The 18,207-nt window shown below is 34.5% G+C and overlaps 1 protein-coding gene across 1 annotated transcript in view; it reads left to right on the top strand.

The window, feature by feature from the left end:
• The first annotated feature begins 773 nt into the window (after positions 1-773).
• The window catches only part of LOC149773306 (uncharacterized), a 44,514-nt gene continuing 27,080 nt past the window's right edge, over positions 774-18,207 (top strand). The window contains exons 1-2 of the mRNA XM_089946469.1: positions 774-921; positions 1,616-1,774. Of these exons, the coding sequence (XP_089802595.1) occupies positions 774-921; positions 1,616-1,774 (307 nt within the window). The remainder of the gene's footprint in view (positions 922-1,615; positions 1,775-18,207) is intronic.

Below are 18,207 nucleotides of genomic sequence, written 5' to 3' on the forward strand. Positions count from 1 at the left end.
ATTTCACATTTAAGTATGTTTAATGTTATACAAAATGTTTATTAACATATATGGACACTATTTAGCTTGACGACATGGTGCTGATTTGGATCTGAGTAGACTTGAGTTTACTGTTATGTTGTTGTGTGATTTTTGAAGATCAAATTGGTAAACTGTAAGCGTCTAACATTGACGTTCAGGATATGGACAACTTAATGGTGCTGTCTTGGAATAACTTAGCACAGATCACTGTAAACAATGGAATTATAAACTCTGGTATATCAGTTGATTATATGACAGATTGCTTCATTGATACTAATGCTGTAACAGTAAAACAATACCTGAATGAACAAATTGCTAATGTGCCCTCACCACTATACATAATAACTTTATGTTAGCAAATTATGGAAATATTAATCAAAGGAGGGTAGAAAAAAAATCTGACACAACCTTAGTGTTGACTTTTCACTTTTGGTGTAAATAATTTTGATAGACCTGAACTTCACATTTTATGTTGAGTCCGGATCATACACTTTTATGATAACTGGAGGTAAAGGTTTGCAGGGTCGAATAGGAATGATGATAAATGATAAGCAGCATCTAGGACATGATTTTGAAAAATCACTATCATGTATATAGACCGAGCAATGATATCTAAAATGTTTACACAGTTTAGATATCAATATCATAAGTTGCCAGAGATTAAATTCAGTTCAAAGCTTGCAACATTGGTCCATTTTTGGTGTTTGTATTTAAGATTTTGTATATAAGCAATTGATTCTGAGCATAGTGATATGGTTAGGGAGTTTACAGAGCGAGTGTTGGATCAGCTGGCAGTGGATGCTAACAATGATAACAATTTTGCTCCACTTTTTGATGAATATCTGCTTCAAAATGGCATTACCAAACCCTTGTATGAATTGTCATATAGTTTTGTTATGGGTCAGGTAGAAATTGGTTGTTGGAATCATGCTGATGTACCTCTACCGACTTGAGGACATCTTGGAATCATCGCATATGCACATAAATATGCCTAAGCATTGACTGCACCACCAGGCGTGAAAACAGGTACGAAAACACCAGGCACAAAAACACTACGATTGCTTCTACAGTGGTGAAGTGGTATTCACTGTGTCCGCCCTGGTTACATTCACCAGTGAATATTTCACACCACTGTTACATTGACTCATTTGAAAAAAGAAAGTTCTTGACTGTTATTTAAGCAATGATGCACTTGTTTAGGTAACAGTTATTGGGCAAAGGTGATCATTAGATACACAAGGTAATGGCATAATCAATGTTTTTAAATGTAAAGAGTGCCAGACCACCAGAACACACAATCACTGGAGATTTAAGTATTTCCAAGACTGAGGCTTTCTATAATTGTACGACAGTTGTGATTATGTAAAAGGGTAATTGGTTAGAAGTGAATGTGTGTATTGTACCTGGGCATGATGAGTCTTGACAGGGTCTGCCTGTTGTGCAGTTGTACTATGCAATTGTATTATTAAAAGAAGAACTATGATGGACCCTCAGTGTTACTGATGTAAAAAATAAATTGAACAACAGTAGTGAGATGAAATCATCCAGAGAACCATGCTGATAGTGAAATACAAACATGCACATTGGGTTGTAGGTAATATTTGTGGACTTGTCACAACAACAATTGTTGGTTTAAGTGTAGCTGGAGTTGCAACCACAACAACCATCATAGCTGCACCAATTGGAATTATTGTTGCAGCTATATTAATAGCAACAGTGTCAATGGTGATGCTAGCAAGTCAGATGCTAGCAAGTCAGTTTCAATTCAGTTACATTCATGAATACGTTTCTACTCAGAATTGTCTGCAGTAGCACAGAGCAGTCTGAACACAAGCAATGAACTGTATTTGCTGGTAAAATAATTAGCATGCCTAAGTTTGATGTGCTGGTGGAAGTGGACAATCAAAGACAACTCCGACCACAAATAAGAAACTGTGTGGTTGTGGATTTACAGAAAATAAAAATCAAGCAGTTTACTTTGAGAAACCAAAAAGTATATATAAATGCCAACAATATAAGTAGACTTTCTGCCACAAACTGTTAAGGAAATACAGAGCCTGCATGGTTTTTTTTCTGCAAAAGAAGTTCAAGAATGATATGGAATAAACTCTACCGGATTATATCAGATTTGGAATGCCCTCAAATATTGCCCTGAGGTAAAACCATTTGATATTAATCATAACAATTTACAGCTTATAATTAATAGCATTACACAAGAAACTCTACCTAATATGAGTGCTGATATGTATTTAATAATAATGGCAATCACAAACATAAATAAACTCAAACTTGCAAATATTACAACAGTATGATCATACGTTATTATAAAAGTCATAGGATATACTCAAAAACAATGACATGGAGAAGAAGAAAAACAGATAGCAAAAGAAATGTTAGGTAATATCAAAACTGAACTGAAGTTTCAGAAGTATGAGGATTATCCATATTTTTGGCAATATAACCAAGTGGTAGTGACCATGGTGGTTTTGCTTGGGCTACTTCACTTTCATGGGTGATTAATGCTAATACAGAGGGTTACACAATGTGTGGCTTGCTTGCTAGAATGAGCAGAAGTCTTGGGTGACAGAGACTATGGCAATTATCAGGACTAAAAAAGAAAACCAAAGGGCAAATCTTGCATTAATAGCACTACTTGTTGTATCGTGTTGGACCTGAATGAAGATAGTGTCATTCAGACACCCAGAATGGCCACCATGGCTTCCATCATGAACATTTTGTCACCTCGTCTTCCACAATGGAAAGTCATATCAACCAGAAGGCTTCTTACAATATGTAGTTGGTTGTCAGTTAAAATGGTGCTGATCAAACTCCATTATCATTGCCACAGGGAATTTTTTTTTTTTAAGTCTGAAAATGTAATTAGTGCTACTAATCTTGAATGGTTGTCTAGTTAGTCCTAAATTAAAGTTGTTCTGATCTTACATTATGACTACATCAGCTGCTAACTTGAAAATCTTGTCATTACTCATAAATATAAGAGATGGTTTAAGCACTCAGCACTTTGCCATGGTGATCATTTTATTTAGTGTGAAAATGTCATTATTGTTCCTCAGTATGAATGAGCAGCAGAGAGGGCGAACAGACCAAAGTCGAAAAGCATCGAAAAAATAAAACTAACCCTTCCTACAAACAAAGAAAAAATAAAAAGCATCGACAGATTTAACTAAAAGCGTTGACACAAATTGAAGCAAAATAAATCTTCCAAAAGATTTCTCAAATTGGTGTTACTTTACCTTTGTTATCTATTTTTTTTGTTCGTAGAATGGTTTATTTTAGCACGTGAACACTTTATTGAGGTCACGCCCTCTCTGATGCTATTTATCCAAATATTTTATTAAGACCCACACGATATCTTTTTCTTGGATCATGTAAATTTATCGTTATAAATCTGTGTGCAACTTGAGCTCGTGAAAAGAAATTTCTGAATTTATTATAATCCATGTCACCACCACACCAAATTTGATGAATATTTCGCAGCGTATGTGTGTCTACGCCATTAAACACAACTAAAATATTACAGTTATCTCTGATCACTTTCGGAATTTGTGTATACCACTGAGTAACATAGATCACATCTGTATTTTTATGTCTGCCACGAGAAAATATCCTGGCTGGATTTGTTTGTTTGTCTAGCATCACATCATCATACACAACTAAATTATTAATAAACCCATCAAGATCATCTACGGACGGTGCTTCATCAATATCTGTTATAAAATCAATAATATCATTTTTTTCTTCATTTATTAATCTTGAATTTTCGTTAAAGTCTTTTAATACTTCATAACACCTCTGATCATCAACGGATGGTGCTACCAAATATAATTTATCCCATTTCAACCATCTCATTATCAAATTAAGTAATAATTGCGTCTTACCTAATCCAGATGGTCCTGTGATAATCATTCTGATGGAATTTGGTAACGGAGGGTGGTGTTTAACTGGCTCTCGTTTCCGAGTTGCTGAGAAATCAATTATATCCATATATTTTATGACATGAATTTATATTGTTTGTGCTGTAGAGTTAAAACTCCAACTACTGATTTAGCTACGGTTACAACAAAAAATTAAAAAATAGCGTATGGTGGAAAATGTTCTGTATGGGGTAGAAAGAAATTTTCGTTTTTACCTAATAAGCGCGGTGGTGATATTGCTAAATTGATGTCAAAGTTTCCAGGTGCTCCATGGGCTAAATACCCAGGAGAAAAACATCTACCAGGATATAATTATTGCAGTCCTGGTACCAGACTTGATATCAGGCTTGATAATCAGGATCAACCAAATCCAGGTGAGGAACCAGTAAACGCTATTGACAAAACATGTCATGCTCATGATGTTGTGTATAAAAGTGAAAATATACAACATAGGCATATTGCAGATGTGAAATTAATTCATGCATTAAATTCTATAAAAAATAAAAATATAAGAGAAAAATTAGCTAGTTGGTTAGTAAGATGCGCGATGAAAGGTAAATAAGCGCTAGGGGCTGGTAATATATAATGGAATCAATTTATTATAGTCCAAGAGGATACTGGAAAGGTAAAGCAGCAATTAGTAAACTTGCTGATGCAGCAACAGTTAAACATTCTACTGCTAAAGCGTGGGTATTCAGGCAAGCGATATGGCAAATTTACCTACCACCACAGAAACGAATTCAGTACGCGTATTTCGATGTTAGTGTTCCTAATGAAGTTCATCAAGCTGATATTCTGTTTTTACCACATGATACTGTATGTAGAAAAACATACAAGTACGCATTAACTGTTGTTAATGTTGGAAGTAGGTATAAAGAGGCAGAGCCGCTATCAACGAAAACATCATCTGAAGTAGCCGATGCTTTTGAACGAATTTATTAACAAGGACCATTACGATGGCCACAGCTGCTACAGGTTGATCCTGGTAAGGAATTTCTTGGTCCAGTATCATCGTTGATGAAACAACATAATACCAAAATACGACGAGGACATACTGCAATTCACCGTGATCAGGCAATTGTTGAACGATTTAATCGAACACTTGCTGAGCGGTTATTTGGATACCAATACGCGAAGGAATTTATTCAAGATAAAAGATGTCGCAAATAGGTTGCAAGATTACCAAGCATGATAACTGCATTAAATAATGATATTACACGAACAACCAACATGAAACCTATTAATGCAATTACAAAAAAATATACCAATACAACGAAAGGATAATGAAAAACAAAAAATACTGGGTGATGTTACAGTTAGATATTTATACGAGCCCGGTGAACTCGAAGGTGGTAAAAAAGAGCGACTGATCCTATTTGGAGTGTTACCACGCACAAAATATCCACCGTGACAAGATCCTCAGGTAGACCTGCAATCTACAGATACATTCAACTGCTCCTCAACGTGGATTTACACTTGAACAACTGCAAATAATTCCCGAGGATACACAACTACCACCACGATCACTTAACTAGCACCCGGCACCGATTGCACTCAAGACGGGTCAACATCACATTTTCTCGTGTATGACCACGACTACTATCTTTTCTGTCTACGGTAAATAGTCTTGAATCATTATTCGAATACCTCCACAGCATTATGCAATTACAACTTGCGCAATGATTATTCTGCTGCTGTTTTAACTTAATAATAAATTCAACATCAAGATCAAAGTCGCGTTAATTTTTTTTTTATCAGATTGTTTGTATCCGGTTAATATTTTTCTTATTATATCACCGTCGATGATGATGCTGGTTTTATTAACGATTTCAGGATATTATAATTCTCCGTAATTGAGATATTTTTCTAACCCTTGATACCGCTAAATAAACTAAATTTGACCACTCTATACGATCGTCTACAATCCAAACTCGTGTATCAGAAATAGTTAATCCCTGAGACGAGTGGATCGTTATAGCATATCCCAACACCCATGGAGATTTGTCAGCGCGTAATGCATCTTCGACCACACTGATATCAACAGCGGCAATATCATTTAATATGAGATTTTGCTTCTCAGTCTTCCTTGGAATATCAACATTAATATTCTGTTTTCGTGTATCTCATGGTCTATAACATAACGGAACGGGCAATTCTGAGTATTTTTCTTTATGCAGCTGAAATAACTGCCATTGTAAAGCGTCTCTGATTATTTTTCTGCTTGCTACTATCAAATCGTCGGGTCTCCATAAATTCAAAAAATCGTTCATTGAGGTCTCTGAGATCACTCCGCGTATTATTTCACACTGAATTTTGTTTGATTGTAATCTGATTAATTTTTTTAAACTCCTTTAAATTTGCATCAAGAGCTCTATGATCATCATCTATTTCTTCGTAATAATCAACGAAATTTTTTAACCAATCATGTGCAGATGGTCCAGCAAAAGGCGGCAGCTGACCATGATCGCCACACATTATTATAGCAGTATTTTTCGTCAACAACCAATCGAGAAACATTTTTGATATATCCAATGACACCGTACATATCTCGTCCCAAATAATTATTTTAGGTGTATATTTTTCTCCCATTCGTTCAGGAGTCCATGTATCCCCGCGCCACCGAAAGAAACAATGATACGTGCACGATTGTACTTGCCGTTGTTTCATCTCGCGTGCAAGTCTATTTGTGGGTGTCAGCACGATCATATCTGAATTTCTAAAAACATTAATTGCTCGAGTCGTCTTGCCGCATCCACCAGGTCCATTGAGATATACTGTCTTATATCTAGTTATTGGATCACTCACCGACGGCGCTTTCGACATTTCTGATATTTTATTACCTTTACGATAAAAATCTCTCATCGGAACATCTGCTGATTCTGCATAATTGTGTAATATTTCTTTTTTTATTCTCCACGAACTCCATCGTTCATCATTACTTATAAATTCCATAACAGATTCCAAATATTTACTCGAAATATAAAACGAATCTGTTGCAACTCTGACTGCAGTCTCAGGAAATCTATTAATCATCGATAATAAATTTATAGAAACATAAACCAACATAGAAGATCTTAGATGAGTATACTGTGGGGAGACATCATTTATGTAACTAACGATCATACCCAATTTTGTTCCATCGGATAAATAAACACTTTCTCGATTTATAAATTTATCTCTCGTATTCGGCATCATCTAGAATTAATCGTGCGTAATGTCTTTTATGATCATATGCACCACTCTGAATAAATTTACCTATGATTCTTCTACCGAGATCTTTTGCGGTTTTTTCGTTATTTGTAAGTTTAATCTCGAGAATTTTAGGAGCTTCTTTGATAATATCATCTTCGGAAACACCAGGACATTTTTCCTTAAATTCCTTAATAACTTCATCGAAACTGATAGAATCTGGCATGGACAACCAAACTTCGGTCTGCGCGTGATATGATATAATTGCCTCACTGACAACCAACAATGTCAATATTGCACAATCTAGCATATATCGTAATAAAACTATAGGCGCCCAGCGTTTTTCACAAAAATGTCTACCAAACCAAACATAACAAATCTTGTGAAGATTTTAGTTAAACTCGAATGATTCAACACAAGCGAATCCAGTCAGATCAAAATCAGGTAATGGTCCATTAATTGCCACTCGCATCATCTCGTTTGTAGGGTGACCAAATCTAGCAAAATATCCAGAACAATCTCCGTATCCTAGAAAACTTCCCGGATAACATGCAACCATATCAACCGAAATAACATCATTGTAATTATACTTGGTATTCCATAATCCATCGTGTCCGTATTCGACGCAACTTGCACGTACGTCCTCGAGTAAATCAAATCGTGTAGGTTTCCATGAATTTTTTTCTCTAGCGAAATGACCCGCAACGGATGGAACGGTAAAACAATTAGTAATTTGTCAGTATTTTCCGCGTGTTTGTGCTTGAAAAACTTCTCCGCGAGATTTTTCGTCTCCTCGTGGAGAGATTCTGTTCGATATATTTCACCGTTTGGTTTAACAAATTGACCAAATCCACCTGCCTCATCACTTTTAAATAACCATACCGATACAGGATTGTTTTTACTGATTTCGTTAATAAAATCAAACATGCCTGCCCCAGAATTATCTGGGGGGTAAAATCTAACAGTTCGATCACGTGGATATATCGTTACTGCGCTGGTCCATGCGTGCGCATTATGATCAATAATATTTATTGAAGCTCCTTTCGATTTATATTTTGATTCGTGCAGTACTTCTCTGGTTATTGTTGATATTGTTGATACTCTTATTGGAAATTTTAATATTTTTCCTTATTCAGCAACATCTTTTATTGTAGCACCGGTATCCTTAACTGAATCAGCCCATGAGTTTATTTTTTCACGCCTTAAATCAGTTAATCCGTTTCCACGCATCGCGTTTGTAAAGTGTTCTATTACTCGTTCGGCTACACAATTTATTTTTGAAAATTTCATTGGTGCCAGTTTATCAACGCTGGTTTTTTTATTTATCTCATAGATTCCATAAATAATTGCTGTTACAGGGTACGCTCGCTCATAATACGGTTTGTCAATACCCGGCAATAGACCCGGTCTGGAATGTTTACTTAATATGGCAATTTTATTATTACCAAGGACAGGATCATATTTGTCACGGATAATCCAACTATCTTTTTCTGTTAACACAATAAATTTTACTCTGAAGAAATATTTTTGATTGCCCTCATACTCAGCGATGTAGTTAATGATAGTTTCCGCTCGTTTGTCGTTCATTGTAGCATCCACAACTTTGTCCTTGACTTTGTCAGCGTTGCGAATATCTTGAACGTTGACCATGCATGAGATGCACCGTCCGTGTAAAATTCTTTCTTGGCGTCATGAATTTTCGAGATCAAACTTTTATTTTTCGGATCAACCAGATCTCGTACTGGTAAGTCAGGAGATAATCTGTCGAGATTAAATTTATATTTAGAAGGCCTAGTTTGGGATAATCTCTCGAATTCGTTCATATAATTAAAATATATTTAAATAATATATATATATATATATATATATATATATATATATATATATATATATATATATATATATATATATATATATATATATTGAATCAGTGCATTTGGCTCATGATCGGCACAGTATCTCGCTGCAACAAATCCTGTAGAGGTGAATTTTGTTGGATGCACTTACAAAGTATACGGCGTGGAAGTCTAGGACCAATACCGTGTCTGCGATGTGATATTGGAGTGCGAGGAAAAACAGGATTATGTGCAAATTGTGGTGGAAAACTGTGCAGAGAACTTAAGAGATATTATGACGAAAAAAAATAAAAATAGTGAAAACGCTATAAAATCCGTGGAGGATTATATATCAAGATTTCAGACAAACAGTGATTTAAACAAATAATATTATTGTATAATGGAGCAAGAATTTGAATTTGTGAGACATCATATCATAACAAACTATGAATCAAATCATAATGATGTGATCAGAAATTGTCAGAAAAAAGTACCGGTTGGTTATATTAATAATCATGGTTATCTATTGCTTACTGCTGGGAAGAAACCTCATCTCTGTCAGTGATTTGTGTATGAATGTCACAAGGGGTTAATCAAAGACGGTCTTGTGATCGATCATACTGACGGGAATCCTCAAAATAATTATTTATCTAACCTTCGAGTTGTTACACAGAGCGAAAACTGCACGTGGTAATACTGGAAGATGTAAGACAGTTTCTAGAAGGGTGATCAAGGCTACAAACACAGAAACTGGCGAAGAAATTATATTTCATTCAATGAACGCGGCTGCGAAATACTTTGATATTAATCCGCGTTTGGTACAATTTGTCGCGGAAAATATATATAAATCCACTTTTTCCAGTAAATATAAACAAAGAATCATCTTCCAATATTGTTAATGAGATAAACTATCATCACTACCTCTAATTATATTTATTGACTATTTATTTAATTATTTATCTTTTTTGTCAGAAATTCTCATTATTATACTACTTATTTTTTTTACTTTTTGAGCGAAGGGAGGTAATTTTATGATTCTCGGTATATGGTCATAATCATCAACATAGTAACTGTACCCACAGAAAGATATTTATGGTTTCTAACTTACAAAATATACGGTTATATGTTTAGATCCGTGTATTTTTTGCTCTATTCGTGAAACATTTAGAACAGCATACTATGTATAGACAGCACATAAAATGCATGTATATTTCATCTAAAATACAGAAAACCGAGCGCAGTATGCCATGTATATTTCAGCTTAGTGAGTGCAGATACCAGCGTCTAGTCTATCGATCGTAGCGGGTAATTTTAGATCCACAGTACAGTACAGGGATCCTGCATATATTTACTTGATTACAGAAATACGTGTATAATAATGTTTGGAATTAAAAATCAGTTGCATTTTCCTTGTTCAGTGCAGAAATATATATGATATGCATTTATGTACGTATGTGTGATTATTTATTTTTCTTTTTTTTTATCGAGTAATATTTAGAACTAAATAGTCCCTTTGACAATGTTTTTCACGGATACAGATTTACGAGTGGGAAATCTCGTAATGTATATTTCTGATACTTTCTCCATTGAACAGTTATAGGGAGGATGGAAAAATCTAGCAGTTAGAGGAGTCATTGTAAGATCTAGACTGGATTGTTCTATCATAGATGGCGTGGATCATAAGCGGCATAGTAAATAGGAAATTCCCTAATTATTTTTATTATCCAGCTTTATAAATCTAACTTGTTTGGTGAAAATATATTGTATAAACGTATTTCCTGAGTTCAGAATTGTATTTTGAGCAAAAATACTTGAAATCAGTTCCTTTTCAATGATTATTAGCTATGTATTAATTTCTAAAACATGTTTGTAAGAAGGTTCGATAGCTCAGTCGGTAACGTATTGGACTGTGACACTCGCGATCCAGGATAGAATCCCCATGGCTGAAGACTGGTCGGTGGTTATGCATAATTGCGATTTTTATAATAATTGAGGGGTCCGCGAAACCACCACCCAACAGAACCCCTCCAACCACGTCACTGGTGGTTGATACATGTTTTGTATCACCCACGGGCTGATTATGGGGGGTTGTGTTCTGTTGAGCGTATATGTTTGTACTGTCCTTCATTCATTGTATATACTCGTTCATTGGATGTTTTTGCCGTCCTTCCTTCATTTTATATATAATCTGAGCTCGCTAAAACACTCGATTAGGGGCTCATCATTCATCATATATGTTGTGCCATCCTTAATTAAGATTATATGTTCCGTGTATCCTACAAACTTAGTAGAATGCGGTGGCAAGCTACAAGTTTAATGGGGTTGTAAATATGTAAATACTACGTGTTGTGTTCAATGTATCATCTGAACTTAGTAGAATGCGGTGGCAAGCTACAAGTTTAATGGGGTTGTAAATATGTAAATACTATATGTTGTGCCGTCCTTGAAACATCCCGCCGAACTCGCTAAACACTCAATAGGGGTTCTATAGGGATAAACAAAAATTATTTTAAAGATTTATATATTATATAATGAACCATGAAAATATCAAAGACATTATTTCTGCTATTAAAAAACTAGAAGAAAACGGAATTAATATATCTGATGAACTAAATCCTGAAAAAATAATATCTGATTTTGAAACGTTAGAAGAACTTAAAAATGAAAATAAGTATGTTCTATCGTTTCAATATAAGTTCATAAAGCGGATTTCGACAGCTATGTTTCAGTCACTAGCTATGGTGAACAATGATCAAGTAAATGAATTTGATCCTCTTTCTGTTGCAGTAGAAAAGGTCAGATTAGGATTATCCAACGAGTACGAAACGAAACAAAACAATCAGTACCCGCATAAGATACTTAAGAAAAATTATGTCAGCAGGTAACGAAGTTACAAATTACCAAAGCAACCCTGAGTAGCAATATTCTGAAATATTTTTTTTTTTATTATTTCTGAAATATTATTTTGATCATAAAATCTGATTGATAGGCATAATTTTGAGTAATCACCCTATCAATAATAAAAAAATAAAATATTTCAGAATAATAATAAAATATTTCAGAATAATAATAAAATATTTTTTGGTAGTATATTTTGGGAAACTGATTGATTGGCATAATTTTGAGTATCAATCACCCTATCAGAATTACAAAACTGATTGATTTGTATAATTTTGAGTACCAATCACCCCCATCAGAATTAATAAATTGATTGATTTACACGAATTTGAGTACCAATCACCCTATTAATAATAAAAAAATAAAATATTTCAGGATAATAATAAAATATTTCAGAATAATAAAAAAATATTTCAGAATAATAATAAAATATTTTTTGTAGTATTTTTTGGAAAACTGATTGATTTACACGAATTTGAGTACCAATCACCCCATCAGAATTACAAAACTGATTGATTTGCATAAAAAATAAAATATTTCTGAATAAAAACATATTTCAGAAATATTTTTTTTGGTAGTATTTTTTGCAGAGCTGATCAATTTGATCACCAAACCACAAATCAGAGACACAATCTGATCAATTTGAGTACCAAACTACCCATCAGAGACACAAACTAATCAAATTCATAAAAATAAAATATTTCAGAATAAAAATATTTCAAAATAATAATAAAATATTTTCAAAAGAATAATAAAATATTTCAGAATAAAAATATTTCTGAAAAATAATAAAATATTTCTTTTTTGAATAAATTGTTTCAGATTATAATAATTATTGACAAAACTGATTGATTTGTATAATTTACATCAGAATCAACAATCTGATTAATTTACACGATTTTAAGTACCAATCACCTTATCAGACACACCATCTAATTATTTTGCATAACTTTAAATACCAATCACCATATCAGTAATAAAAAATATATTTTTTTATTCTGAAATATTTTGATTTATTCTGAAATATTTTATTTATTCTGAAATATTTTATTAATTCTGAAATATTTTTATTTATTCAGAAATATTTTTATTTATCCTGAAATATTTTATTTATCCTGAAATATTTTTTATTTATTCTGAAATATTTTTATTTATTTTGAAATATTTTATTTATTCTGAAATATTATTTTTTTAACTGATCAAGTTTAATACAGGAGTGTGCATAATTTAGAATCTGATCTCTGTTACAAATGATCACGACAATATGTTCTCAACGGAGCTCATCTAACTGTTCTTGTGTTAATAAGAAATCCTCGTTTCCGTATTCATCAATAAGTAAATTAACGTTAAATTGCTCTGTGTTTGGAGGTTGTGAAAACGCTGTTCTGATGGTGTTTTCAAGTACTTCTTTGTCATGTATAAAAACCCTCACATGTTGGTACATTACATAATATTTACTTGATTAATTCATGGATCTTTAAGATCAAACATCTACGATTTCACATAACAGATTTATTACAAGCTCTTCTCCACGTAGGTCAATTAAGCAATTAAGGTGGTCTGTGAGCTTAAAATTTATTCATGTTAACATATTATTGTGATACTGCAGATACACAGGATTAGTTGGTACTTGCACGATCAAATTCCCAGGGGGAACTTGTGGTGTGAACGTGTATAAAATGTATCCTTGTTGAGCTTGATTTGATTTTCCGAGATCTATTTGATAGCTACCATCAATTACATCACAAACTAGATTAACCGCGATTGTCGATGTTATGTTAACGATTCCTGGAGATATGTGTCTACCGCCACCGTGTGGATCATTATTATGTCTGAGAACAAGTGGAGGTGGGGCTATTTTTCTCCACACAGCTAGTATTTTAGGAAAATTTTCCGTGATAAGATCCTTGAGTGTTTTTCTTAATTCGCCAGTTTCAAATCCTGGTAGTGTACAATTTAATAAATCTGCTTCAGTTATTTTATAATGATCAATGTATGTTTGTTTGATACTTTTTTCCTTCCTATATCTATATAATCATTAGCATTTATTACCTCAATAATGGTCTGATTAAAATATTTAAGATCTAATACAATTTGATTTAAGTGTTGTATCGTTGCAATGATCTGATGTTTTAGATCGATATTGGGATACTCCAGGATATAGTTTTTAATTAAACGTGCTAATGTCATTAATGTAGTTGTGTGTTCAGTTTTAATTTCATTAGACCTTGATCTGAAATCTCTTTCATAAACAATATTAGTTGAAGTTTTTCTATCAACATCAATCAAGGAAAACAGTGCCATAGGATATAATTTTCCATCATGAATAAGACGATTATCCCTACCAGTCCATGGATACAAATTTTGGTATTTTGGAGTTGTTATAAACTTGGCTTCGACCATGAGAAATTCAATTAATTTTGGTTCTGGTGGTCCTTCATGTACTGGGGGAACATCCGGCTAACCTAGTACGGATCTTATCGTGGACTGATAAATATCAACGACGTAATCAGGAGAATGTATCCCAACCGCAGAAGATAGCGTCGGCTCATGAATATTAATCGATATTTTTGCTTCTTTTCCGGTTATTGATTTTATTCTACGTTGAAATTCTTCATTGATCTCTTCAATCTTATAACTACCAGTGGGTATTCCAACAACAATCCAGTCAGGTGTTCCATCAGGTTTATTCTTATTAGCCAATACAAGTGAATTATTTGCTGGTGTACCATTAAATGATTTTGATCTGATATTTGGCCAGCTGTAATATACCCATAATTGAGCCAGTGCTATTTCATTTGCACGAATTGCAGTAGGAAAGTTAATACTAAATTCAGGATTAGTTGAACTTACCGAGATCATCATTATCTTTGGCAGAGTTGTATTAGTCACGATCTGCTGGAGTAATTCTGTCATTATTAGTACTTGTATCTTTAATACCGATACCTTCGTGATATATTTTAGTCATCATTGAAAACTCGAAATCAGATATCATTCCATCACTGAGACTTGCTGATAACAACGAAGACAATTTCGAGTATGTTACCGTCGTATGTAATTTTATTATGTAATCGGATAATTTTTCATTCGTGGAGGTACATATTTTTTTTGCAATGATATTGAAAACACCTGTAATTGTTGTTGCTGCTGAAATACATATTGTTACGGCTACTGGTGCCATCATTGTCACCGCTGATAATATAACTCCTGTTCCAGCAACAACAGCGGATACTGAATAAACAATCACATCAACAGTAACTAATTGTCGTCGATATTTCTTTACTTTTACTGTATACTGTTCGACTCGATCTTTTAATGCTGCCTGCCATTCATGCGCTTGAATGTACCTGTATTGTTTACCATCCATATTTTTTTTATGCAGTAAATAATAGAGGTGTTTCAGCTACAAATTCCAAACACCACCAGTAAGATGTTGTGGTTAATTTCTTATCAACTGCTTCCAGAATAAAAATTTCTTCACTTCTGCTATTTAATATAACAGATACAACCCCGGAAAACTTATCAGTTGAATGACGCCATGGATACGCTGTAAATATTTCAAATTTTGCGGCACCGAACACAGACACCCTGTACACGCCAGTGACTTGCGGTATATTTGATAGTTTTATTTTGCTGAGACCAGGTTGCAAATCCCGATGATACTGTGTATACGATGTTTGTAATATGCCCGGGAATTATTCTGGCTGGAATTTTAATCAAATTGGTTTTAGTAACGATCTCAGGAATCCCCACTACGATGTCTTGCTGTGTTTGTTTGATCGTGTCTAGGTTAGTTTTGATATCAGAAAGTTTTATGTCAACGGCATGCGGAGTGCCGAAGAATTTATGGATTCATCGGTTTTTTGATGGTTTCTTCGAAATCTTGCAAATGCATTTACATGAATGTCATACTCGGACCTCAACGTGGATAGTTTACCATCTACGGTGTTGTAGTTGACGTCGACGTATTTTTTTGTTGCTGCGTCTTCGTCGGATGTTGGATCTCTTAAAACTACTGTCTTATTTCCGTTCATGCTGAGTTCACCCGTCATTGTGTCGCCGGTGTTTTTCACGCGATTAGCAACATTTTTTGCAGTTTCATCACCGATAGTTGTAAACGATATACTTGAATCCCTGATTTTGCCACTGTCAGTAAACACAGGGATATTATCCGTAACTGCACCGAGTACTCATCGAATTATATCACTCCCTCTGATATTGCTCGTTTTTAGTTTTCCGTATCGATCCTGAAAAATAACAACCTCATCTGGGTCAACTCCAGCCAGGTTCATGATATCAGCGAGTTCATCTTTAGTCGCGTACTTTGTCAGATCAACATCACCGGACTTTTTCTTAACGCATGAAGATCTTCTTCCATAAATATCATCCATTATATTTTAAGATTTGTTTAAAATGAATCAGTTGCTTGTATAATCATGCACGACTTTATGTGGCGGTTTGGATGATTTTGATATAGCGTTAAGTACATTAATTACCTCACGGCCACATATTGGCGGATCTGTCTTTGTTTGTGTGGGTAACGTTGAATACCAAAATTGCGCGTGAAGTGGTGCAACATACTTGATAAACTCACGTGGTGGAGCTAACCCATATGAACCAAAATAAACGATTCCACGTGGATCAACCACATATGATACCCAATGAGTACCGGGTCCTGAATTCGAGTCTAGATTAATAATACCTGTTTCAACACTGTTCGGTTGTTTAGGTAATTGATCTCGCATAAAAGCACCTCTAAAGGGTTTTATTTTTAATTTTTTAGCAGCTTTTATCAAATCAAAATTTGATGCTGGAGAGTTTAACGTGGAAGCCTCAGACCTCTTCCCCAGCGAGATCCCGGTAATCTTAGGCCACGTCCCTTTTTTTTGTATCCCTTTCCTGTTGCTTTCTTTAGTGCCATTCCAGCAGCTGTTCCAACAGCACCTAATGTGGCTGCTTTTGCTACAGCTGGAGCAGCAGCAGCTATTAACGCTGGAATAGCCGCAAGAAGTGGAAATATACCACCGGTTTTAACCATGTCCTTGATGGCGCTCAGAGAAAGATGGAATTGAACTCCGGTTTTTGATTCCAGGGCTTTATTGAAATGTTTAATCTGATTATTTGTCAACGATAATTTGTTTGGACCACCACCAATCTGATCTCGTTTTAGTGATATTTTAGTTCCACATTTGCTGGCGTTTTTTGACTGAAGTTTTTGGACCTGACCGGGGGTCAGAGCAACATTGACATGACTATACGACATTTTTATATAAATATATTTTTCTAAATAACATGATTAAAGATTTTCCACTGGTGCATCAACGACTCTAATCGACCACTACCACCTTCAAGTAACATGGCTTTATCGCTGAGTATGACCGCGATTGCTCTATAATCATCACCACCTTCTGTATTTAATGCTGCTTTAAGATGTATATCAATGACAGATTGTTTTGATAGATCAAGATGCTCCAGCGAAAAATAATAAATCGGATACAAAGTTCTGAAATCATGTTGTGATATTTGCAAACCAGTTTCAACATTTTGATTACGTCCCATGAATGACATTAAACGATGATATACACGTCCTATACTATTTTGTTCATAATTTAGTTGTATATTCTCTGTTGGTTCTTGTTGTCTGTTTATCCGTAAGGAAATATCTGTAATACCTAGTTTATCAAATATCATATGAGAGTGAGTTTGATCACCTAATCGATCATGGCGCTGAAAAGCAATAAAAATATGCCATGGTGCAGAAACACCTTGTTGTGATGCTATATGCCATGTAAACTGACCGTTAATGTCAGTTTGCATACTATCCATGCTTGTTGTTAACCATGACAACAAGGATTTACCACCTGTGTCCATGAAAGAAATCAACTTTTGTTCTTCTGCGATCGTTGGAGTCATTACCAGCATCCATAGTGAAAGTTTCGATAATACTACTTTACCAGCATCACCAAGAGGTCTCCACAGAGCATCATTATCATCACTCTTTCTTACAAGAACAACCGTGTGTCTAGCTCCAAAAAATAACCTTTCTAACATTTCTACAGAATCCAAAAATATGCGATAGTGGAATTGTACATGAAAATCTTCTATTGGCTCCTAGCAACATATTTCTGTGCGCTGCAAATCCCAAGTTGAAATTTTCATTAGGACCGTGAACCACCGGCCACACAGCAGCATCAGCGGTATTGTCAGCATTTCTTGGTCATCTTATATTATACGGATCGCTTTCAGGGTGATTAGAATTATCTTTTACAAACATCATTGTGGGACCTGCTGATCTTGTATAATCATCAGAATATCTTGCTAGACCAATT

The sequence above is a fragment of the Sinohyriopsis cumingii genome, unplaced genomic scaffold, assembly GCF_028554795.1.
Source record: "Sinohyriopsis cumingii isolate HCF-2022 unplaced genomic scaffold, ASM2855479v2 utg000695l, whole genome shotgun sequence".
NCBI lineage: Eukaryota > Metazoa > Mollusca > Bivalvia > Unionida > Unionidae > Sinohyriopsis > Sinohyriopsis cumingii.